Source organism: Balaenoptera acutorostrata, chromosome 19 (genome assembly GCF_949987535.1).
Source record: "Balaenoptera acutorostrata chromosome 19, mBalAcu1.1, whole genome shotgun sequence".
NCBI classification, from domain to species: Eukaryota; Metazoa; Chordata; class Mammalia; order Artiodactyla; family Balaenopteridae; genus Balaenoptera; species Balaenoptera acutorostrata.
Genome location: NC_080082.1, coordinates 47334749 through 47361292, shown reverse-complemented (window position 1 = coordinate 47361292; position 26544 = coordinate 47334749). Strand labels below are relative to the sequence as shown.

The 26544-nt window shown below is 41.6% G+C and overlaps 1 protein-coding gene across 7 annotated transcripts in view; it reads right to left on the bottom strand.

The window, feature by feature from the left end:
- The window catches only part of ZNF507 (zinc finger protein 507), a 48325-nt gene extending 29595 nt beyond the window's left edge, over positions 1 to 18730 (bottom strand). For 5 of the 7 annotated variants that reach the window (XM_057534441.1, XM_007165043.2, XM_007165040.3 and 2 more), the window contains exons 1-5: positions 18577 to 18730; positions 8972 to 11106; positions 7415 to 7532; positions 3674 to 3788; positions 2142 to 2243 (exon numbers count right to left, since the gene is read on the bottom strand). In XM_057534441.1, the coding sequence (XP_057390424.1) occupies positions 2142 to 2243; positions 3674 to 3788; positions 7415 to 7532; positions 8972 to 11106; positions 18577 to 18712 (2606 nt within the window). In that variant the 5' untranslated portion in view covers positions 18713 to 18730. Of the gene's footprint in view, positions 1 to 2141; positions 2244 to 3673; positions 3789 to 7414; positions 7533 to 8971; positions 11107 to 17028; positions 17123 to 18576 lie in introns of all 7 variants that reach the window. The other 2 variants (XM_057534442.1, XM_007165041.3) reach the window with 2 other exon arrangements.
- Positions 18731 to 26544: the final 7814 nt, after the last annotated feature.

Genomic DNA, 26544 nt, shown 5'->3' with positions numbered 1-26544 from the left:
GTTTCTAAGGGAAAATGGGTTCAATGCCACATAATCAGGAGGAAACTTGGGAACCTGAGGAAAACGTTTTGTTGTCCCATCTTCCATCTCTAGCCAGTCATTCACAAAGGTGGTATTGGGGGAAGGAAAGCAGGGGGAACTCTAGAACTGCAATATTAAACTAAACCGAAGACAATCCAATACTTGAAAATTCTGAATGGACCTTTTAGTAACTTTTGGGGTCAGTGTTATAAATATCAAGTATAACAGTAACTGGTATGTGGTTTACTCAGAATGTTCCATAATAAAGCACTGAAAAACAAAGTCTGCTGCATTTGGTAGGACTGGGATGGGATGATGCCTTTTTCATCTTTCCCTGTCCTAACATGGGAATGAAAAACAGCTCTCTTCCTTCTGCAATGAGGACAGGGTTTCTGAGATGACCTCATGACTTCATGAGCAGAAGAAAGGAACCAGGCCCTTCAATGCTCCAAGTAACATGCTCGGTGCTTAATACATATAATCTCATTCAATCCTCCCCCAAATTTATGAGCTGGGCAGTATTCTCACCAGGTTCATATGGGAAAGGAGGGTTAGCTTAGAATAACATCCCCAGGGTCACCCGGTTGGGCAGAGGTGGTGTATGGTCCAGGCCTGAGACTAGAGCACGAGTGCTCCCCAAGACGCTGAGTCGCCTTGCAAGGCAGTCAACACAGCTTGGGGACCTCAGCTGTGACAGTATTTCTGCCTGGGTACAGCATCTCTCTTGTTAAAAAAAACAAAAAAAACTAATAAGCTTCCTGTCTAGGAACAGAATTACTCTGCTTCCCAAATGATGAGAGGCCAACGTTTTTTGTGTGTATGGTTAGACAATGAATCGGTGAGAAGGGATAAGGATAAAAACTGGGCCCAATGACTATTAGACAGCTACCATTTATGGGGTGCTTATTATGTGCCAGGATCTTACATATGGTGTTTAATTTAGTCCTTACAACAGTCCTGTAAAGCAGGTGTCTTAATTATCCTCATTTTAGAAATGACAAGGCCAAGCATAGAGAAGTGAGACAGTTTGCCCAAGGGGACAAATGCCATAAGTCAGAGAGCTCAGATTCAGTCCCAGGACTATGTGCTCCCAGGGCTCTGATACATGAAGCTATACTGCCCAGATCACACGAATGGGCTCAGTGAAGGACCAGAATGGCAACATAAAAGCAAAGGCAAGAGAAAAGAATAGTTATCAATACTGCAGAAAGTCTATTACATAACAGGCACGTTAAACACACACAATCAACCTGTTCTGCCCTCATGCAAAGACTACACGTGGTGTAGCGAAGCACTCTCACTCTATAAGAAATTTATCACTGCTACTTGTGAGCACGTTTCTTTACAAAAAGTAGGGAATCAGAAATGCACAGGGTAGGCACCCTGAGAAAACAAGTCTCAACTCTGACCATAAGTGTACTAGGCAGCAGAATTGAGTGAAGCACAAATGAAATAAGCCAGAAAAACTACTGTGATTAAATTAGATATCAAGAACGCTGTGCTTCCTAGCTAACTAAGCTTAAGGCAAACAGTATGTGACAATGAAGAGAAAGTCCCAGAAACATACTGGAATAGAACATGTTAATCCATAATGCTGTGTAGACTGCAAATCCCACGAAGACAAAGAAGTATAAGTATTTAAAGTATTTAAAGAAGGTTAAAAGAAGAGTCACAAGATTCGAAGGTTGGAAAATAAGTCTTACGTGAAAGGTAATAATTACATGGAGGGGTTGGTATGACAACATTTTTTCTAAGGCACTCAGGCCAAACCCAGTGAGACAGTGTGAACAAATCTGGAAAATAACATACTGAGACTTCTCTGATGTAACAGGAAGAAGATTCTCACAGGATGTTGCCCACTGGAAGGAAGGCCCTAGGACAACTTGCAACCAATCCTATGAGTGTGAATATTTTAAGAACATGAGAAAACATAATCCCTAAAATAGCAAAAGCTATCAAAATGAGTCTTTTAGCTTAAGACTAATCTATTCAGGTAGACATGAAACTCTCTTCTACAGAACCAGAATCGATCATTAACCTCTTTCATAAATTTATCATAATTGTATATTTGAGAGTTTACTTGTTCATTGTCTAAAGTTTCAAGATGGCAGGGATGATACCTTTTTTCTTTTTTCTTTTTGTCCTCTGTGAAATCTGGGCCACCGTCAGGATGGGATGATACCTTTTTATTGGGACTACAGTCTAAGAGTCTAACACAGCCCCTGGAACATAATATTTGCTCAATAAGTATTTCTCAGTGAATTTCAACGAACAGTCTAGTTCTAGACCCAGAGAATGTTATCTTATTCTTGCCTGGATTACATGGTATGTCATTAAATTTAAGAACAGACACCTGAAATATAAAGATAAGGCTTTCTCCTCATATCAGATGAACTAGTGTCCTCCATTTCCATCATGCTCTCCTAAATATTTCCTAGTGTAAATGATAAATGATACATGTTAAATACTACCTAGCACTCTTCATCTACAATGTATGGCACTGAGCTATTGTTAATAATGGTTAATGGCCTTAATTATACTCAGGGGAAAAAATCTTTCTTAGCAATCCCAGTTTTAAAAATATTTGAAATAAAAATAGAGACAATGACACAACATCAAACACCTTCCATGGAGCTACAAAACTTTTTGCAAAGAGATACACTGCTTGCAAAGTGATTATAAATAAGTTTGCTAGTTAGCAAATTAAGTATGTATTAAATATTTAAAACCATATACATATATATATAGAGAGAGTCACACTATGGGAACAAACAATGGCATTTTAAGGCATAGTCTGTCAGGTTTTCATTTAGATATTAATACAGTAACTTTCCCACAGTGACCTGTGTCATACCTATAAAACCTGGGGAGAGTGTTAAAACACGAATCAAGTTTTGTTAAGGCGTTAAAAGAGCTCATGCCACTGCCTAGCACTCACTATTGGTCATGGTGACTGGCTTAACTCTGAGTGGAAGCTTGATGTTCCCTCACAGCTGCAAGTAGAACAAATTGCTCTGTGACAGCTAGACAAACTATGCAAAAATATCCGCATCTTTACTATACTTAAACAACAAGCAGTTTATTCTCAAGGGGCAATGTTTATTTAAGAAGTAATTATTTCTATTTATCAGCCTATCTTGATCAACTGAGAATGCCTATATTTTCTGAATACATATTAGAATTGGCTTTTGTAAACAATCAAGTAACAAAATTAAATTAAATGACCTTACTCTACACATGATAGATTTATTTTCAAAAACAGAATCTTTCATAGGGAATTTTATTGTTTTTAAGTTTTAAGAATCTTTTGCTGGAATACTGAGTACTTAACTGCCAAATTATTGAAATGTACTCTAAGCACTGAAAATTACTATGGTAGTTTATACCCACATGAAACTGACGGATATAGACATCTTCTTATATTGCAACTAGACAAAATCTAGTCAAAAATAAGCCTATCATCCTAAGACTCAAGCTTAAAATTCACATTCTTTAACAAAGTAAGCAATACTCATGAAACCAGGAAGTGAAAGTTTCTTCGTGCTTAACCTATGTTTAAACAACTGCTATGAATTTTTAATTACTTCTACTTTTTTCTTTACTATAGAGTATTGTAACACAAGTATTAAAACTCTAGGATCATCACACTTACCTATAAGGCTTATCAGAGTTATGGATTCGTCTGTGGTTTCTGACACCAACGTACGTTGTACTTGTATAATCACATACATCACATCTATACTGTTTCTGGACCGAAGACTTATTCCCTGGACAAAGTATTTCACAGTTTTAGTGACGTGCTTTGATTAGATTAAAATGACAGCATTTACATTCCATTGTAAACGAGTATTTATACCACACAGTACTAACATTTCAATGAAGGCTTTCTCACTGTTTAATAAAGTTAACAAGTTTGAATGTAGCTTTACAGGTTCTCCTACATCTGCACTATCAGTGGATATAAAGTGAATATCATCTGATCTGTAAACATAGATACATTGGGTTAGCTTCTACATAACCTTGTACAAAATTCTAAAATATAATGAACCTGATGTCAGCTGCCCTGATTGTGTAGCAGGTGAATTAACCAGAGATACACTGTTAATTTGAAAGGTGTTAGTCTAATCAATATTGGGTACATTGTCTTAAGGAAACACTGATTTGCCAACAAGCTGTAATTTAATACTATAATACAACATTATAAAGTATGGTGACAAAGCATATCTAACAAACTCAATATGAAAAGTCCAAAGCTTTTTCACTCTGTAGGTTTCCTTTGTTTATAACTGTCAGCTATAAAAGCAACAACAGAAGGGAAAGCAATGGCAAAGTATCAAGTGCTATATAATGTAGTATAATTATACCTAGTAAACTGACAGGTTACAAGGACTAACATGAATATGCAGCTCTCCGAAATCCAGGAAACATGGATCCATGGGAACAGGCCTTGTCACTAAACTCACTCTGCAACAACAGGGCTGGGGAATTCAAGTCAGGGTAAGCTTGAGGCAATACAAGCAGAATGAGTTGATCATAGGAAACTGTTCCTGAAGATATTCAGTGATTTATTTACGCTTCTGTCCGCACAAAGTCCACAGCCTATTCATAGCCTGACTGCTTTATATTCAGAAACAAAGCAAGCATAGAAGCTGAAGAACAAGGCACGACAGGAAGAAAGCTTAGGTAGAACACTAGCACACACTGCATAAAAGTAAAATTGGTGATACAAAAGAAAACCCACATGCAAATTTTAACAAAACAAAGAAAATCCTTAGGTTAAATTTAAGCTTTCTAAAATTGAAAATTTCTTTTGCTAATAACTACTTTTGCCAGGCAGAACAAAATGTCCTGATTTCCCGGTATAAATCTGTAACGTTAATACACACACTAATCATAATTATAATCTAAGTATCGCTCTTAATTGGTAGGTTAAAAACTTGGACTTGATTATAAGTGGCACTGCTCCAGATACAGTTAAAAAAAAAAAAACTGAAAAAATGAAGTGTGAAATATTGGATAATGGTTTTGTGTGAGGAATATTACAGATCAATGACAACTAATAAAAATGACAGATGGAAAAACTTAATATAGCACAGAATGAGAGCCTGTGCTACTTCAAGCAACTGTTTCCAATGGAAAGAATATTGGATTTAAATTTCAAAAACTTGGGCTTAGTCTCTGCTCTGCCACTTAGTACCAATGTGATCATGGGCAAATTATTTCACCTCTTGAGGACTCAGTTTATTCATCTACAAAATGGAAATACTGGAACCTCCCAGCATGGTTTGGTAAGCCCAGGAGCATGCTGTACTCCTCCTGCACCGCAGTCTGTATGTTACCTGCATGTCTGTGTCAAGTCTGACCCATCACTAGCTGGAGACTCCCTGAGGGTAGGGATCTGCCTGTTTTGCTTACACAGAATCCCCAGGGCTTGGCAAATTATAGATTTACAATAAAGAACAATTTAATTAAATTTCATGAAGAAGCATCATATGAAAGTGCTTTGCCCAGAGCTCTCAGAGCACCTGTGGTGTTTGCTGACATACCTGTCAGTACAGTTTTGTGTTCCTCACTGGGCTGGGTACCTCGAAGGCAGTGACACGCCCACTGCACTCCAAGCACCTAGCACAGTATCCAGCTCAAGACGGGCACTCCACGCCTTCTGGCAGAACAAATGTCTGAGGTACCATTACACTGGATCTCTGAGTCAAAAACGCGCCACAAGGTATCTGTGCTATCGTGATGGACGCAGACTGGGAGCCACAGAAGCATGCACCTCCCCTCTTGTTGAATTAGTTTATTAAAGGGTTAAAAAAGTTTTGATGAACATGAATTATTTTTATCTTCTTTGTGAGCTAAAAACTTGTTCTTCGGCCTGAAAACAAGATTTTGAAAGATCTAATACCAAATCAATAAAGTATCAGTATAGATGTAAGTACACAGGAGGTTATCAGCCGTCTGAGTTGTTACACTACCACGATAGTGAACAGCAAATAGAGCCAAGTGGGGGTGTGAGGGTGGGGAGGAGAGGCATGGCAAGCAATTTAAAATCCATACGTGTAGCCCTAAGAAACAGAGCATGAGCCACAAAGAAAGGAGGCTGCAAAATGGAATGTGGTGGATAGACGCTAATGCCACGAAGCTCAAATTGGTTATTTTAATTTTGAGCTGACATTTCAATCTTTTTAATTCAAATTGTGCGTTTTAATTTGTTAACCCATTTGGCCAGTTTTAAATTATTGCTTTTAGAGATGGTGCTAGAAAAGACATATTCTACCGCTGGTAGTAACCACAGGCGGTGCCACTGAGTGAGTAGTGCTTACTTTATTCCTTCATTAGAGATTTATGGCCCAAAGATACCAAATGTTTTAATGTCTCCTTTAAAGGGGATATGGAAACATAATGAATTAAAATAAAAGGAGGCATTTAGGGCTATTTTGTAAAAAGGAAACAAAACAGTTTTAGCTCAGCCATCTATGGCAGGAACAGATGCTATGTCATAAACTCCTTTTGCTTTGGATAGTTTTACAGGGATGACATCTGTTTGACAAGGGAATTTTGGTGCTACAGTGGTATCAAAATCAGTTCTTTCAGGAACATTCTAGAATCAGTTTTGCTTTCTGGGGTATAATCTAATGAAACATTATGGTAAAACATTTTACTCTGCAGTTGTTCCTAACTTTAATTCTTAGGAAATCTAAAAAGGGAAGTCACCCCAGTATGTATTACTTCCCATAAACACTATGTACTACACTTGAGACATTTAAAGTATATCAGTTTAAGTGAGCTGATGCAAGGAAGCACAGCTTATTACACTTTAATTCTCCGGATGTGGCATCCGCCTTTTCATGGAACTCTAATTAAATCTTTTGATTCTAATATTCCTATTAGCAGAAACTCGGCCGACTGGTACCTAACCAGTACATAAAAACAGCCTGTGTTGTGTTTTTAAATAATGCAGATGAAATCTGGCAGTTACACTTGGATAAGAATAAGATCACAGCAGGAAGCCTCAGTTAAAGATTGAGGTGGGGGTCTACCATCTGCAAAAGCTACGTTCTCAGTGGGTCAACTGGTACTGAGAGAGGAAAGGAGGCTTTCTTTCTGTGCTGCAGCCTCCCTGGCTTGCTGGCATGTCATCTCAGGGTTTCTGCTGTACTTTGGCTCTTATAGGACAGCACACATTGCAGAGTATATCTACCTATACAGTTGAGGCTGAGTACTTACTAATATAGTACTTCATTTAGTACTCAGAGATAAGATTCACTCACACAGTTTAAAAATAGAGGCGAATAGATGGAGCTTTCGTCCTGAAAATAACCCACATGACAATGAAGGGCATTTTTTACTTCATATGCTAGTCAATATCATCTATACAAAAAAATGCAGATACCTTCCTGAACACATTTTCCATCAGTTTTATCACTGGAAATTCTTGACTCATTAGAAGTTGCTGTTGACAAGGTATCTGGAAGACTATGTTGCTCTCTCTCATGGTTCCTCAGTTGACTCTAAAAAATTGAGAGAAATTAATATGTAATTTTCAATACACATACTTATACAGTTACTAGGAGGCTGTAGAAGGAGTTAACTGCTTTCGTGGCCTAGTACCTAGAACACACTACTACCAATATTTAAAAATCAAACGTGTTAAAAGATTACTTGAAACATTTGACAGCTTATGGAAAGAAATACACTAGGGAAAACACAATCTTATCAAAAAGGCAGTTCCTCTTTTCACATTCTCTGAAAGGAAGCCACCACTGTCCGAGGGAGTGCTCATGCATGGCATGTGTGTGCTTCCTGAGACACTGGCGAGCCCAGAGGGAAGGGCAGCGTGTTCAGGATAACTCAGCACTTGCACAAAAATAAATCCAATCAGTTAACTTCTGCGCTTCAGCTGATTTCTGCCTTTAAATATCCACTAAATTTGTAAAAGAGACTTAGTTGGAACTGAGACTCCAAGGACATCTTCCTCCTTACGCCCACACCCATGAATCAAGAGTGCAGCAGCAAAAGAAGCTCCTGGAACTTGCCTTTGCAGCCCATTTGGATGGCTACTTGTCCAGTGGCCAGAGGCCATTTCAGAATTTCATGAGAGCAATCCAAGAGGCAGTGAATCTCAGACTCAAAGGCTTTTTAATTCCTGCTTACCTGTTTACTACCAGCTGGACCCCAATTCTGGCTAATCTGAGAAAAAAGTCGACATCCCAGTTAGCCCTTTACAATACACTTTTCCACCCCCCCCCAAACAGTCAACTGGCATATTGAAGAAAAGTTCTAAACCAATGATTCAATGAACACAAGTTGCCTTTACAAAAACAGTATTTTCGTTGGTTTTAGGTAGCACTTAAAATGAAAATCATGGTCAAAGTAATCCTTGAAAGTACTGTAAACTTCCCATAAAATATAACATACATGGCTCTATTTCCACTGCGCTGTCTTTCATTAAGTCCCATAGTCCATTTTTGCTTGTGCAAGGATATAAATCACTGTTGGTTGGTTGTGTAGCAGCTGAAGTGAATGACTTGCATTTTGGGGCCACGTAAGATGAAAAATAGGTATTTTTTTGCATCGATGACATAGGGTTAAATTTGTGTAAGTCAAATGTGTGTACAATGTCCCTCCACTGTACATCCCCTTGTAATTCCCTTGCACTTTAAAATCAACACACTTTAAAAAAAGATATACACATGGAAACACTAAACCAATAAACACAGGGCCTGTTAAGGAGGTGGCAGGCAGGGGGAAAAAGTCCTACACCAGACGACCCAGATTTCAGTCCCAACTTTAATTCTAATTAGTTGGGATCCCATGGGCAGATTACCAAACTTTTCTGGGGCTCAGTTTCCTTACCTATAAAATGAGGTGGGTGGACTGTATCTACAAAGCTCCCTCCATGCTCTAAAATTCTAAGGTTCTCCGAATGATTTCATGAACCAATGCTTACCTTATAATGGAAGGATTCTTCACACTGCTTGCACTGGTATATTCTTGTTTTACAGTGGTTGATCATGTGGCTCTCCAGGTCTTTGCTGTTGTCAGCTATGTGCTCACAGATAGGACACTGATAGGGCTGTCTCTGTCGATGGACTCGCAAGTGCTGCTTGATGTAGCCCTTGTTTCCGCTGGTGTAGTGACACAGGCGGCAGCGGTAGGGCCGGTCAGCGTTTGGGATGTACTCCACGACGTTGCTTCCTGACAAACTTGTATCACTGTTGGGTTGGCACTGGGCATTATCCTGCAACTCTTTCAAAATGTCATCATCGGAAGCGTTTTGGTCTGTCCTTTCCCTTAATTTTTCAATCACGGTGAGTAAGGACATGCTGATGCCTGTCTTAACTTGCCCGTCTGACAATTCCTGCCTACCCTCTGGGAGTGCTACTAAGGTAGAGTTGCTTTGGTTGAAACTAGTCAATCCCTCTGAAGAGTTTTTAAGTGGTGACATCATTTTAGAATATGCTGCCAACGTACCATCTACTTGCCTTTGTCCAGTGTCTGGATCTAAAAGCTTTATATTCCCGTAGTGCCCAAGGTTGGCTCGTGTTAGCTCTGCAGCTCTTATAGGCATGGTGACCAGGGCTTCTGCAGCTAATGAGTGTAGTCTGAGAGACTCAGAATTTGTCCTTCTTCGGCCTGGTGGGGCATTCTCATCAGTAGCCAGTCCTTTATTTATTAACTCGCTGTCTTTCTCCTCGGTATTGCTCCAGCCTATGATCAGCCCCCCAATATCGACAGTACATTTATCAGCATGATAGACTTCATCTCTTCCTTCACATCCAATCTTGGCTTCTGTCTGGTTCAGGTTTTTCCCCTCTTCAATTTCAGCATTCATGAGGAAATGTTTCTGCGAAAGAGTCTCTTCAGCACTTGGCAGACGCTCCACTATCACATTAACATGACCTTTTTTATTTGGGCTACTGCTAATGATTTTCTGTGCTGATGAAAGTAGGCTATCAGCAACCACGTTCTCCTCTGCATCCGAAATCACCTCCAGCATTTCTTCCTCATTAGGGTCGAGGGTAACTGACTGACTTAGATGAACGCCCCCTTCCACACTCTGTTCTAAAGGAGACGAAGATGATAATGGTTCTGAGCTGCAAATCTGCACTTGTACTGATGGCCCGTTATGGATACTCAGTTCATTGTCTCCAATTGCAATGACTACTGCGTGGACCCCACCAGGTGCAGCGGCCACGGAAGAATCCAGCAAGCCTAGGGGTTCATTTTCATTTTCAAAGATTGGATAGGAGCAATCAACCTCCCCAGCATGTTTCCAAGCATGTGTTTTCAACATTCTCTGCTGGCCACAAGTGTAACTACAAAACAAGCATCGATACATGCCATACTGTTCGTAGGCATACCACTTCCTCCTACCCATTTCTGCCACAGACGCCGTTTGGATGGTATGAGTCTGTGGGCTGTCCACACTTACTGGGATGTCAGGAATGGTTTCATTATTTCTTCCTGAGGTTCCCTGACACAAAGAGTTGGTGGGGCTTACGCATTGTTGGGCTTTGGATTGAGTGTGACTGTTGGCATCGTTTTCGTGGTCATTTACCACATGAGCTTCAAGTTCCTCTTGGCTTTTAGATGTAATATGGCACTCTGCACACATTAATATCACTTCATTCTGCTGACCGTGTTGCTTGATATGATCTTTTAACACAGAAAAAGATGATGACAGAAACTTACACAGGCTACACTGGTAAGACATAGCCTTCCCATCGTTCTGGGCAAGAGAGTCAGGGGTAAAATGTATTTGTGACATCTCAGCCCTTCTATTATCAGCAGCAGGTGACTGGGTTACTTTAGCTGGAATCTCACACGATTCTTGACTTTCAAGAGAGTGTGTTGCAGCACTTGAACGTGACCGTTTTTTGCCAATTAAAAGACATTTTTGTGACTTTTCATGTTCCACTATCTTGCTTAACTTCTGAATAACATGGATTAATGGATCTGTTTTAGTTTTTCTTTTTTCATCAATTTCCAGTGATGAACTGATGACAGTTTTGGCAGTCAACATAGCTTCCTGTTTCCCGATATCTGGCACCAACATGGCGACACTGCTGCTTTCTTCCATATCTAAAAAGGAGAATATATGACAGAAAGAATCACCAGGTTACAGGATCATTACAGGCATATAATTCAGGAAATCTAAACTACTCTTAGATTTAAGCTAATCTAAGTATTTTCTAACCTGGGAGTTCCATATCAATATACCTGGCTATCCTCAACAGAGACTTAAATTGCTTAGAATTTTTCTTTGGAATGCTGTCCCCTATCAAGACTGATGATTGAGATGTTTCCACCCTTCATTTCTTTCTTTGGAAATGACTTTAACAATCTACATCTCCTTTTTTCTTCACTTTCTTTCCCCTAGACATCTAGCTGGACCTAATCAGTACTCCTTCTCTTTTGCACAACGCCAGAAAAAAAAAAAAAAGACTGCTGTTCCATTATCAAAGGAATACAGCCCTTCCCAGGGCACGTGGAACCACCTCGAGTTATCATGAAATACTATTCTGTAACGTCAACACATGATTGACACAATTCTTGGGAGACAACTTCTTACACCAAATGTAATTGTGGTTTTATTACTAAAAGCATGTTTTTGTTTTTATTTTTTCTCCCTAGATCTTTGGAATTGTGAAAATATGGGCATGTAACCTATTGTAAAGGGCACAGAGTATTTTGAGAAGTATCATGCAAATGAAACTAAATAAAAGCAATGATCCAGTTCCTTCTTTTACTTCCTTTGATTTATTTTCCTGAAGATAAACCACAAACTATGCTGCGGTTTTTTCTAGAGGTCATATTAGCGGTCAACTATTACTCATACACACACACATTTTTTTTTTCTGAAAGGGAAAGGGGCATCGGAGAAGGAAAAAATTGATATTCTAGTCGTGTTTTAGGTCTAAAAAAAGCACAGAGGCCTTAAAAAAGTCATTTCCTACAGGTTATCTGTAGGTTCTAGTAATGTGTTATGGCCGAGGAAGTCATTAACATAAAATGCTTATCTTTCAGCCTAAATCTTGAATACTCTATTTCCTGGCAGTACTTTCATTTCAAACATTTCCTTTGGCTTAAAGTGAGATTAATTTGTTGACTTGGATCACATTTTTAAGTTTAGGCTTTTTTCCAGCAACAAGTTTTGTTTTTCCACATTTTAGGTGCATTCTGGAATCTTACTCACAACATTCAATAAATGCCAGCAAAATTTCTAGTGGCACTAGCTATAGACCAAAGATCATACTATTCTTAAACCTCAGTCACAGGCTCTGAATTCTTTTCAGGAGGTGAATCATGGCTCCTCTTCCCTCGAATGGCTGAATCAACATATAGGGGCCCTTTAGCCACTGCCAAGATCATACCTAAACTCCCACAAGACCTCACCGGTGCTCTGACCAGCTGCAGGCCCAGTTCTCCCACGTCAACTGACAGCAGTTATGGCTTTTCCTCTCATTTTCTACTCTTCGTGGCACACTAACTTTCTATACCCAGATCCATGTCATGCAAAAAGGTAAACATTTTACTCTCAGCTTCTTCAGTACTACTTCTTCCCTCTGTCCTGATCCTCTGCTCTGTGCCATCAGCTTTTTTCTCTTCCACTTCTAGCTGCACTCCCAGCAGGGAATGCATTCCACAGCCATTACAACAATGACAGCTATGCCAGCTCCCCAAGGCCAGTGGCCCTTTAGCCACTGTCTCCCCTAAACAACCTGAGGGCATTACCTCTCAAAAGACTAGCTCCTTTACATCTTTCTCAAGTAGAAGTAGGAAGAACAGAAATGTTTTTAAATCTCTACACTCAACCTTAAGTCACTATAGAAGGGACCGGTGAGGGAAACAATTTGTTTCTTTAGAAAAACCCTTTGTGACTTCATAAGTCACCTTATTGCCCGAGAATTCCACATTTTTAGGCCAAGGGAAGCTTTGGCTCTTCATGTGATTACTGATTTCCCTCTAGGGTCATTCACTTAAGGCTTTATTTCTTTCAATTCAATTGTTAAATGCAAATGTCTTAAATAATAGCTAATAGGAATCCCTGAACATTTAATTTCTTACATAAGATTTGGTGCACTACTATAGATGGAAGGTCTCCTTCCCATGAAATGTGACATCCACGTAGGTTGACTGATAATCTGGAGGTGAACCAGTGAATATTTGCTCAACAGACTTTGCACACCCACAGGGCTACAAAGGTGACTCATTATCCTTCTTCTATTTAATGACATAATAGGAGGGAGACAGAGCAGTGCAAACTTGCTCCCTGTGGATATTTCAGTGTGTACCTTAAAAAGAAAGCAAAATGAAGAAGAGGAGGAGTTCATCTTATCTCAAGAAAAAGACTAATACAAAAGAATCTGACAAAACATTCAGATTTTAAAGCTGTGTCTGCTCAGGCATTAAGAGCTAATGGAAATTTGCAGCAGATGCTCCAATTTTCCCTGAACATTTATGTAAGTATCTCATTTTAGAGGCTGCATACATTTGGGGATAAGTACAGAAATGGCACCTATAAAACAGATATGACAACATAAAATACATCAAGAAACACCTGAAAAACCAATTGGGGTCCACATGGCAAAGTCGATGCACAAGTCTCATTAAAACAAAAGGCTTTGTTAAAAAAGGTTAGATAAACAGCTCATAATAAAGTATACACAGAGAGGAAGTTAAGCTGAATATTGGCCAACTCAAAATTTTCACCAAAATTTCACTTAGGGGCTTCCCTGGTGGCACAGTGGTTGAGAATCTGCCTGCCAATGCAGGGGACACAGGTTCGAGCCCTGGTCTGGGAAGATCCCACATGCTGCGGAGCAACTAGGCCCGTGAGCCACAACTGCTGAGCCTGCGCGTCTGGAGCCTGTGCTCCGCAACAGGGGAGGCCACGATAGTGAGAGGCCCGCGCACCGCGATGAAGAGTGGCCCCCGCTTGCCGCAGCTAGAGAAAGCCCTCGCACAGAAACGAAGACCCAACACAGCCAAATAAATAAATAAATAATAATTAAAGGTGCTAATAATTTAAAAAAAAAAAAATTTCACTTAGGCCACCAATGTGCGTGTGCATGTGTGTGTGTGTTGAATACATATGGGATTACATGTTGTGAAGTAAAATTTGAATAATAAAAGAGATAAAAATAAGGAGTACAGATTCAATCCTAGCGGCTCAAGATTGCCGACAACCTGGATTATGATAATCCGCATACTATCCATGACCTCCAAGAAGAGATCAAGCTGAACGAAACCTAAAAAAAAAAAAAAAAAATACCAACGGGGAGTGGGGGCGAGTGAAGAGGTTGAGGATATAAAGTAAGAACGGCAAATTTTCTAGCTGGAATCATGAGTATCTAGGAGTTCATTATGTTATTCTTTCTACTTGTGTAAATGTTTAAAATTTTTAAAAATAAAAAGTTAAAGGACTTCCCTGGTGGCACAGTGGTTAAGAATCTGCCTGCTAATGCAGGGGACACGGGTTCGATCCCTGGTCCGGGAAGATCCCACATGCCGCGGAGCAACTAAGCCCGTGCACCACAGCTACTGAGCCTGTGAGCCACAACTGCTGAGTCTGCGTGCCACAACTACTGAAGCCTGCATGTCTAGAGCCCGTGCTCCGCAACAAGAGAAGCCACCGCAATGAGAAGTCTGTGCACCACAGTGAAGAGTAGCCCCCACTCGCCGCAACTAGAGAATGCCCCCGTGCATCAATGAAGAACCAACGTAGCCAAAAATAAACAAACAAATAAATAAATTTATAAAAAAAAAAAACATTATGTATAAGACACCAAGCCAAGTACCAAGAAGAATGGAGAAAATTTTAAATTTATAGTACTCACAGAGTTTAAAACTGAGTTAAGTGGATAAGACTAACATATTTAGAAGTTAAAAAGAATTAACAGCTTTAAAATAACCCAGCAGTACACAAGATGAAATAGTCAGAAGGCAACACCCAACGACCAAATCCTAACAGAGACTGAATAGCTCATTTTGGTCTAGGAAGGGAATAAAAGCCTTCTTGAAGAGGTAAGATGCACACTGTATTCCAAAAGAAGAGCATGCTGGACGTTACCCATTTGCCCCTCTGGACTGTCTCCTCTTTTCCACTCTGCTCTCTATCCCTGGAGGGATTACATCATTAGGCTCCCACGCCCTCTGGTTGAGTTATGCCAGTGGGGAGCCATGACAGGAGATCAGAAGAAGGCAGCAAAGGGAGATCAAGACATTCATTTCCCTGGTTCCCTCCCTCTAGGTCACCTTGAAGTGGCTGTGTTCCTCAACAAAAGGCCATTCTCTCCAGGCAGGCTATTCTACAGGACTCTCCCTTCTCCTGATGCTGCGAGCTCCGGATGACAGAATTATTCCTGTGGTTTGCCTATACAAATCCTACAACTTTATAAGTATCTTTGTAAATACATCCTCCCTGAATTATCCTAATTTGAGTGTGCCATTTTGCTTTCTTGGAAATTTGTTGAGAAGAAAGCAGCCATAACATTAGATTTTCAGAAGCGAGAATAAGCATGCTATCTAGGGATTAGTGAAAAGATCAATATGGCTGAACAATAAGGTTTACTAGGATGAGGAAAGACTATAGACATCAACAAAACACGGGTTTTCTCATTTGGAATCTTTAGACATAACATTCGACCAAATATATCAAATTGTTATAAATAAATAAAAATAAATAAATAAATAAATAAATAAAAGTTGTATCCCAAGCCAGAAAAGTTCTACAACCTTCTCCACTGAGTCTCAAGTCTTCCCTAAACAACGGAATCCCATAGGCAAAAGCTAATAATTAATGTCTTTCCCAAAAATAAAGCCAAATTATTTCAGTTGTCTTTATTTCCTTACAATTCGCTATTTGGTTTATTTGTACATCTAATTAGTTCCTTTCAGTTATGGCTGTATGGTTATCATACGTAAAATCAAGTTGAACAATTCATGGGGGCTTGGGCGGAGCTAGAGAAAGGCTGTAATTTTCTGTGAACGTACAAAGACAGTTCAGTTTGTTATATAAAGAATCTTTTCTTTCAGACTAAGAATCTGTTCTTTCCAATTAGAAAAAAATTGTGTTATAGAAGTAACAGCCAATTCCTCGTTCTTCCACATTATCGTAATTGTAAAATATAAAATATCCATTTTGCTCCAGCCAAAAGAAGGCAGGGGACATAGCTCATGGGTCCCTCTCCTAGAGGAACCTCAGCTGTGTGACCTTAGGCAAGTCACTGTTTCTGAGCGTTTTACATTCTGCAGATGTAAAACAAGAGTTGTGCTGGATGAACTTTCATGTTCCTGTCCTATAAACTGTCTATAAAAAGTTACCTTGAAACTGCTTACACGTTATTTATAGATTTACCTTACTAACATCAGCTATAATTTACTTGAATTAAAATCTCCTTAGCTTAATTATTAATTGCCCACAAAGAAAAAACCAAGTGTAAATATCAAAGTATATGAATTTCATAGTATAAAATTTCTTAGCTGGCATCGAGCCTGAGAGAATATTTGAATTTGGCAGCTGCAATTAAGACATAAGGTCTAACTAATGTTAACCAATATTCAGATTTAACATTTACTGAGCACCTATAATGTGCCAAGCAATGTGCGGGAGACCAAAATAAGTAAGAGGGAACCCTTGCCCTTGAGGTGCTCACAGACCAGAGAGTAGTGCCAGTGTAGATTCTGTGTATTACTCATGAAATTCCTGGTAATACTGGCCTCTTTATTTGCAGATAAGAAATCTGAGGTTCACAGATGCAAAGTAATAGCAAGTTTAAGAATTGGAATCCAGGCCTATCTGATTCTAAATCCATCCTGTCTCAATACACCAATTTTCCTCTTAATTCTCAGTGTGAACAAAAAAATGTATTAAGTATAAATACTGAAAAGAGCAACAGCCCCTTACAACTAGGCAGTATCAAACATGTATGTTTGAGCTTCAATTGGGTGTTACACAATTCTACAAATAAGGAAACACTCAGTGCAGTTTAAGTGACTTACCCAAGGTTACATGGCTGTTAAGTGGCAGAGCCTGTGTCTTTCAAATCAATTCCTGAAATTAATACAGTCCCCTGGATCGATCTTCAAAATCCAGCTGTGGCCAAGAACGAAAGTACATAGTATCAAACATTTCTCTTTCTTGGTGAAACAAAGTAATGATTTTTTTTTTCCGGCAGTGAAAAATTGCCCAATACTGCATGTCAAAAAGAAATTCAGAGGAATGTTCACGCAACCCATTACGTGATGCAAATTTACATAATTTACCTAACAAGCAGATTCCAGGATTTTGCACCAGTTAGAAAAAATAGCTCTGGAAACTTCTCCAATAATTGTGTATTTTATGTTTTAGCTCAGAATTTATCTAATTAACTCAAAATACTATTGGTTTTACTGATAACACTTTCTAATAAATAAGAAACTATAAATTGTATATTGCCATTTTAATCTTAACCAAAACTACAATCTAAAGGGTGACTGCAAACTTCCAGCAGTTCTACAACTGAACGGCATCATGAAAGATAAAACGCAGGGGACTGACCTATATATCTTCTAAGGCACTTTCCTGCGCTGGTCCTACATTTCTTTGCTACTGTTTCTTATACTACCTAGAATGAATCTAAAAGATCAAAGAATGGTATTCATTTCACCTAGAATGCAACTTTATCGATTATGGTTAAGTAAACAGTTTACTGCCAGGGCAGAAAGCACGTATTTGGCTTTCCCCTGAAATTAATTTTAAACGAGTTAGTGAAGTAAAGAAATGAAGAGCCAGGCTTTCTCTTTTAATCAGTAATGCAACCCATACATTGAATCAGAGCAGAGTACTGAAGAAAGTACAAACTCAAAGAACAAATTCAATTACTGATAAATCCAGTAATTGCCGGATAGGAGAGATGCAGACTGACAGCAAATTACAGCCCACTGCAGTACTAAAAAGATCGCCTACGGGCTGGGATGGTGGCCTCTGCCTAATTAATCATCCAGGCCTTCCACACACAAACCATTCACTACGGATGCCCCCAGGTCTTACACGGTGGGAGCTTTTCCCAATGATCTCAGCGATCTCTGGGGAGACCACTTCATGGAGGAGGCTCGAAATAGGTGCAGAACACCAGAACGGCGTCTATGTACTAGCTTTTCCTCCACCAAGCAGTGGCTTGGGAGATGCGGGTTGAGAAAAGAAATCAACAGACGCGGTGAGGACACCGTTGTTCGCTCCATCCCGACAGGCCTAAGGGGTTTCACACGTGCAAAGGGGAGGGAAGCGACACCCGGCGGGCCTGCCTGCGGGCCAGGCTGGTGAGGGTACGCGGGCAGCGGCAGGTTCCCCCCCACCCCCAGGTGCAGGGCAAGCCCGGGGTCTCCACAGGCCTTGCTGTGGGCGGCACAGAGGACTGGAAAGGGACACGGAACTTGGGGCATGTGGCCAGCATCGGGCGGGTGTCTGCCGGCTGAGGAAGCCGGCGCCGGTAGAGGCCTGAGGGGAGGACGCACATGGCCGGCGGCGGCGCTAACAGCGGGCGGAGGGGCGGCCCCGGGGCGCGGTACCTGCGGTCGGGCGGCGGCTGCTGCTTCCGCGAGCCTCCTTTGGCCGGCCAGGAGCCCGGCCGTGCCCTCGCCCTCGTCCTCGCCCACCTCTCTCCCTGCTCGTTTCCCTCTTTTCCCCCGCTTTTCCCCTCCTCATCCAGAGCTCCAAAATGGCGGCGCTGGGGACGGATCACGTGAGCTGCGGGCAGGTCAGGTGACCCGAGTGGCGGGCGGAGGGGGCGGGGCGATGCTCAGGCCCCGCCCATGGGCATCCCGGGGCGCCGGGCTGGGCGGGCGCAAAGAGGGTACCCTGCTAGCTCACTGCAATCCCCGGCTGCTGGGTGGGGTTAAGGCGCGGGTTGTCGGACTCCCACGGCCCAAGCGTGGCCTTCTCAGTGGTCGTTGGGTCTAGAAGTCAGTGAGTGCTCACTTTGGAGTCTCCCTACGTCGCCCAAACCTGCTGTGGGCTAGGTTTCCTTTCCCTCACTGGCTCTCAGCAGTGGGCGTGGACATTCTTTACAGCCCTATGCTTCTGAATTTGTTACAGCTTTTGGTTGGGCTATACTTTTTTGTGGTGTTCTTGGCTAAAATGTAGAGGTGCTACCTAGGTTCATGGCTGGACTTCAAGTGTGCCTGGTGAGGGGCAGAGCTGGCCCTGGGAAATCTATTTGCTCGAGAGATTGAGGATTTTGAGGGAAAGAACTCATCCTGAGAGTTGTAACACCAGACTTGGTAGCTTGCATCACCGGGTAGCACAACCTCAGTCCTCTGAGGGCACCATGGTGTTGGTCATTTGGATCTGTTTTATGACATACATGCCAGCTTTATAAGCAGTCCTGTTTCCATCCCCCTGCTGACAGTAAAATGCAATGTTAGTTAAGCGTTCCACCCAGCTTCAGGAATGCTGGACAGGTTTGGTGTATTGGGAACTACACAGCAGGGTGCTTGGATCCAGACTGAGCAGGTGGGCTGTGAACAGTAGGAAGGAAGTAAAACTGAAGATTCCAGTCATAGTAATGAACTTGTTCATTGAGATACAGGCATACCTGGGAGAGATTGTGGATTTGGTTCTCTGACCACTGCCATAAAGCGAGTCACATGAATTGGTTGCCCAGTGCATATAAAAGTTTTGTTTACACCCTACTGTAATCTCTTAAGTGTGTAATAGCATTATGTCTAAAAAACAGCATACATGCCTTAATTAAAAAATACTTCATTGCTGAAACATGCTAACCATCATGTGAGCCTTCACATTCATAATCTTTTTGCAATAATAACATCAAAGGTCATAGGTCACTATAACAAACATAATGAAAAGTTTCGAAGTATTTTGAGAACTACCAAAATGGGATGCGGAGACATGAAATGAGCAAATGCTGTTGAAAAAAATGGCACTGATAGATCTGGCTTGATGCAGGGTTGTCACAAACCTTCAATCTGCAAAAAATGCAATATCTGCAAAGCTCATTAAAAAGAAAAAATGAAGCACAATAAAATGAGTTATGCCTGTATCTCTTGGGGACTTCCAGATGTACTTAGAGACCTTTGCAGCAGGCTGGACTCTCAATTATCAAGTGGGAGAAAGATCCAACAAAACCTTGTCATTGTTCAGAGAGGTCAGTAATTCCTGAGATACAGTAAATATCTCAGGATACAAATTCACCTGAATTTGGGGGGTTGGGAAACCAGCAAATTTAGAATTCTGCTATTCCACAGAATTCTTTGCCAATTGGACCAACTAGCTAAGAAGAAGGAAAAATAAAGGGTTGAGTAATTTTTTTCAATAAAAGAGACTGAGCAGGAGACTAGCATGGAAGGGTGGAAGGAAAAAAATTTGAGGAAAACCAGAAATACATAAAAGGAAGAATGTGAGAACAAACAATGTGCAAATTTCTTTTTTTCTTCTTGAGCTACTGACACAAACAATACTTGTTTATAACTATCTGAAGAGAGGCTTTTCTTTAGTACTGTCTTAACTGTAATGTCCATGAATATGAAAGTTGACAGAACAGGAATCAGAGAATTATTTTACCAGAGCAGAGTGCAAAAGCAAAGTGGAGAAACTATAATCTAGGGAAAATAAGGGAATTCTAAAACAAGTGAGAGGTTAAGTATATCTCTGTCTGAACTTCCTGTGGTTGTCTTTTCTAATATTCACCAGCTATTTTGCAATGTACCTCTTCCAGCACAAGGTTAGACAAAACTTCTTGGCCCTCTTCCTGGCTCAGAGGTGTGGCCTCTGACTGGTGTTGGCTAATGAATTGTGTGCAGAAGTGAGGGCTGCCGCTTCCATCCTGGAACGTTTAGTTGCCAGGGCAGTTCCCTCCAGAGTGCCCTTTCCCTGCTGGCTTGATGACCAGCAATGTTTGAAATGGTGGCCACCCTGTCAGCCCACATTTTAGAGTGGAGGTGATGAGCTGAGCCCCTAGCTGACCCACAATGAATATATAGAATGGAGAAGTCACTGAGGTTTTGGAGCTGTTTGTTACCACACCACGACATAACCACTGCTGACTGACACTCCTCTTCCCTACACTGAAGTAACTGGAAGAGACAGAATCAATAAGAAGAAACCATTACAGGCAGATAGGAATGTTAATAAAAGAATTAGGACCTTCATTCCTGAAGACAGAGAAGGTATAAGACACAGAATCCAATAGAAAAACCTAGGCAACTTCAAAAAGCCAGTGGAGCAAAACTTCAGTATTTCTCTTTCCTACACAGAAGCTCTCCAGAAAATTACGGTAAACGTTTTTAGGTCAGGAGAATACAAAGACATTCAGGTATAGTTCCACTGAACTTGTGGACATCTCACCGAATCTCTTTTAAGCACCTTCCACTTGCCACGGAATGTCATTTGTCATGATTTAATTAACCAATCATATTAAGATTTAGTGTTATAGATAGGAAACTTGCTTACTCAGTTATCTAGTACCTACTCAGTGGAATCGGATTTTCTCTCCAGATGAGAGATGACCCAGATAACTGAATCCTTATCTCCACACATCTCATTATTCTACTTTGGGATCACTAATTAGCTGATGAGCTTAAAGGTTTCACTTCTATTAAGTGTCACAGATCTGTATCTTCTAAAGTGACCAGATTACCTGATAATACATGGTGTGTGCTTGACAGCTTAAACCAGAGCACTGTTTAAATTTGGGGAACATTCAGTACAGTGCAGTGAATAAGTTGCCAAGGCAATGACTGGTTATAAACTGAATGAGACATTAACCAGTTGAAACTTGTGGAGAAGACCAACTTGTTCCCGGACATGATACTCATGAAGGACACCTCGTCTTTGGCATAATAGGATTAGGTTAGATTTCTTTTGAAGGGATTAATCATGTACGTTTTTGGCACAGCACAGAGAATTGGAGGAGACATGTTAGCCTGCATTTCTTTTAGTTGTAATTTTTATCGTGACCTTTAAAAAATATTCTTTGGATATACTGCCTCAAAAAAAGAAAGATTAATACACCCACAGACATAGAAAACAAACTTATAGTTCCCAAAGAAGAAGGTGGGGGGGGGGAGGGATAAATCAGGAGGATGGGATTAACATATACTCACTACAATATATAAAGTAGATAACCATCAAGGACCTACTGTATAGCACAGCAAACTATACTCAATATTTTGTAATAACTTATAAGGGAAAAGGGAAAAGAATATATGTATGTATATATGTATAACTGAATCACTGTGCTGTACACCTGAGACTAACATGACGTTGTAAATCAACTATACTTCAATTAAAAAAAAACACACACAAAAGGAAAGATTGTGGAAGGGTCAGAAAAGGCAGGGGACTAAAAGGGGAAATGAAAGGGATGTGGTGGTGTGAGTGGAGAAGATAAACACAAAATTTTTTCCTGACTTTCTATTTAGCTCCTGTGGGGCTGTGAGCAGGTAGGCTGCATCTTTCTGATGTTTTCATCCTGCCTGTAAGACAAGAAGTTCAATTTATCCTCTTTTTTTAGCTTCAAATGTCTGGTACATGGAAGTACAGAGTTTAATTATAGGAGTCCTCTGGGTTCAAAATGGGACTTCATCATTAAGAATAATGGCAAGGCTTGATTTTATTAATGAATGAAAAGATTGCTTGATGTAATTTAGAAGGAATGTAAGATTAAAAGACGTGATATATTATTATATATACTGCTGTCAGTAATAAATTAATATTAGCGCTAGGTTCCTTACACTTTGCATCTGAATGTACACCTAGAAATACTTCATAATTATAGTTCAGGTCTCAAGAATCATCATAAATTATCCATCTGTCATTCATTCTCTGCTAAAAGCCACAGACCTACATCATTTCAGCAGCACATTGACATCTAAAATCTCTGGTGCTACGAGGCACACATATTAATTTGTTTCTTATTGAGGGCCAGAATAAACTAGAAGGATACACTGATAATGACCAGGAAGAATTGGAAAAAGAGCAGGGGGCATCTATTCTCAGAGTTGGGGTTTGCTTTACTTTCAGCTCAGCTGTTTTTGGGTCTGAGCCGCTAACTGGTTTAGGAGAGGCCCACGAGGAGCTCAGACTGTCAGAGGACCTAAAGCAGCCCTGCAGTCCTGGCGGTGATGGAATTCTGTAGAGTTCCCTTGGTCCCTGGACTCTGTCTTATACCACCAGCACCTGGGAGTAAGGACAAGAATCAATGGTGGCGACATCTAGTGGCCTACCTGGGATGTGCAGTCAAGCCACAGAACACTCCAGTGGGAAGCAGGACATTTGCCTTCTCCAGCTAACCCAGGCCTGAGCCCTGGTTCCCTGAATCAGTCTAAGAGTTTGCTTTCTGGCAGAGCTGTCCTGAATTCATGTTGATTTATGGTTGGGGTCCAGGAAAGGCACCAGCAGGCTGGGTGTGGAGGTGGAGCGGGGCTGCTCGTGAGGGTGTCAGGAGGCTCCCTTCAGTCTGGTCTGCATGTGCCACAGACTCAGGGTTGGGCAGAGCTGCACGGAGGAGCAGGGAGCTGGCCTCCGCCAGACTGTCTCTCTGCTTCAACGCAGACTGGTTATTGGAGCGCTCAAGCAATTTTCAGTCGTCTTTGTCAATAAAGTCAGTCTCTTTTCTACCAGGGGAATGAAAATGAGATTTTGAGGCCGCCAGAGGGCTGTCTCCTTGGGCCACTTTATCTGCCCAGGAGCCTCAGCTGAGTTGGGTGGCAGCTATTTGCTGTGTCCAAAATCCTGTTGACAGGTAATACCACCTGCTTCTGAACAAGACAGTGTGATTCTAATAGGGTACCGTTAAATTCTTCTCACAGAAACGGTTTCCTTAACGCAGTGACCTTTATTGATGAGAGGGGCAGAGGAAGAAAATGAAAAGAAGAAGGAGAAGATGAAGAAAGACACTAAGAGGAAAAGTAACTGCTAATCAAACCAAGAGGGCCTGGCTAAAGGGTAATCCTGTGACCTCCAAATGTGTCGTTTGTTATTTCGACAGCTCCTCTTGAGGTGATAGACGAGGAGAAGCTGCTGGCATCATCATCAGCCGGCTGGGAGTTCCACCTCTTGCTTCCTTAAGACATCAGTAAATGGATAACCACAGACAGTAAGTAGACTACCTTCTAAGGTCCTCCAGTCTGAGCTCTTCATATGCTATGGAAGACCAGGCATGAGGAGCATTGTTTGATCTTCTGGGGTGTTTCTTTCATTGAGGAAGAGACATGAGTGAGACAGGGAAGGGAAAATGCATATGGCACCTAGAGATGGTCCGTACTGTAATTGTCACGCCTTTCCTGGCCATGAGGCCGAAACTAGTCTTCACTGGCTCCAGCAAGACATAAGATTGGGAGGATCCAGCTGAGGTCTATTGTGAGATGGAAGTGGTATATCCAGAATCAGGCACGCGTGGGGCTGCTGCAGGGCACATGTGAGCTTCATGAGCAGGTGGCCAGGCTCCCATATCATCTACCCCTCTTGCACTAGCACCTCTCCCTCAGCTCACACCTTTGGGTCCCATGGAGGGAGAACCCTGTGCCCAGCTGATGGGAGGGGAGAAGCCTGAGCTAAGGTCTTGAATGAATCAGCTTGGTATGTGGAAGAATATGGACCAACATGAATGGAAGTGTGTGGTAAGAGTGAACACAAGGCATCTGTCTGGATTGTGAAGGTGCTTCTGCCTGGCATGGAGGGCTTGGAGTGGGGAGTAGGGAGAGCTTTGCCCTGAAAGGCACGCTGGGGCTGAGGCTGACCTAGCAGAGACAGGCAGCAAGCATCTACTGGGGGCCCTCGTGGTGTAGGGCCCTGTGTTAGGGGCTCTGCTTCTCTTGTTTCACGCATCTTTGTGGACTTGGCTCTGCAGTCATTAATTACGTGTGTAATCCCTGCCTCAGCAACTGTCTACCCTGGCAGAGAATGAGCTCCAAGAACCCAGGGAGCTTGCCAGTTTTGTGCATCAATATTCCCCCTGGCCTAGAATAGGACCCCGAATGCAGTTACACTCAGTAAACACTCGTTGACTGAATGAAGAAGTGATTTCATTCAGCAGACATGCTCCCAGATCTGGGCTTTATTTGAAGAGCTACTTGAAAGCCGTTTTGGGGAAGCGCAGCAATTTGATTGAGAGCTGGGGGCTTGGGAGAGAGAATAAAGACGGTGTCCGGTTAGGGACCTGGGAGTTGACTCCAGAGAGGCTCTAAGAATCCAGGCTGTGGACTGGCTCTCACCTGAGCTTCAAAACCTATTAGCACTCACTGGCTATGTGATCTGGGGCAAGGTACTTAACCTCGCTGTGCCTCTGCTACTTCATCTGTAAAATGGGGATAGTGATACCTATCTTGCAGGGCTACGGAAAAATTTAAAGGACATAATGTATAGGAAGCACTGATATGCCCGATCGATAAACAACAAGTATTATTATTGCAAAGGTTCAGACTGGAATGATATGAAATGGAAGGAAGAGATGGAGGTGAGACTGTGATCGGAGAACAAGTAGCATTTGAGGCTAATTGGAACTAGGGTGTGCAGTGGAGGGCCAAGGAGCACCTCTGTTCTTTCAGCGTGCCCTGGGTGGGAAGGACAGACAGCTCTGGGCTCCAACACCAATGGCAGAGGCAAGCACGGAAGTCAGAGGACACACAGAAAAGAAGAGGCCAGGATCATCGAGCTACGCTACAATAAGCTCATCGTCGTGGAATTTGATGTGAGCCCAGTTAGTCATGTTACATACGACTACGTGCGTTTCCAGCCTATTTTTCCTAAACGTGGATTTTTTTGGCAACAGAATGCGTGCTAACACCCTAAGATTTAGTTACATTTTGGTTAAGAAGTCCAGAAGACTTTGGACTTGGCTTTGAAAAATTGAAAGTGAATTGAATTTGCATTATTTAAGTGGCTTATTCAGATTAACACTGCTATCTCTTCAGATTTAGAATTTCAAAGACTTAAGATTTGATATTTTAGCAGCAACAATGACATCTAGGGGTTGGTTTGTACAGGTTTGATCTTAGATATATGTCCTCTACATTTTGAAAAATAGGGGTGCTAACACATTGATTCCATTTAAAATGTCTGGACCGTGTGAAATTGGTTGGTGGCCAGGGCAACACTGATGGATCAAAGTAAGGAAAAAGCTGGAAGTAACTTCTGCTGTCATCTAAGAAAGCGACTTTCTTTCTAAAATTGCAGCACTTCTCAGTTTGCTGAATATACTTATTTCCCCCCTGACTTTTTTTTTTAAATTAATTAATTAATTAATTTATTTTTGGCTGTGTTGGGTCCTCGTTTCTGCGTGAGGGCTTTCTCTAGTTGCGGCGAGCGGAGGACACTCTTCATCGTGGTGCGCGGGCCTCTCACTGTCGTGGCCTCTCTTGTTGCGGAGCACAGGCTCCAGACGCGCAGGCTCAGTAGTTGTAGCTCACGGGCCCAGTTGCTCCGCGGTATGTGGGATCCTCCCACACCAGGGCTCGAACCCGTGTCCCCTGCATTGGCAGGCGGATTCTCAACCACTGCGCCACCAGGGAAGCACCCCC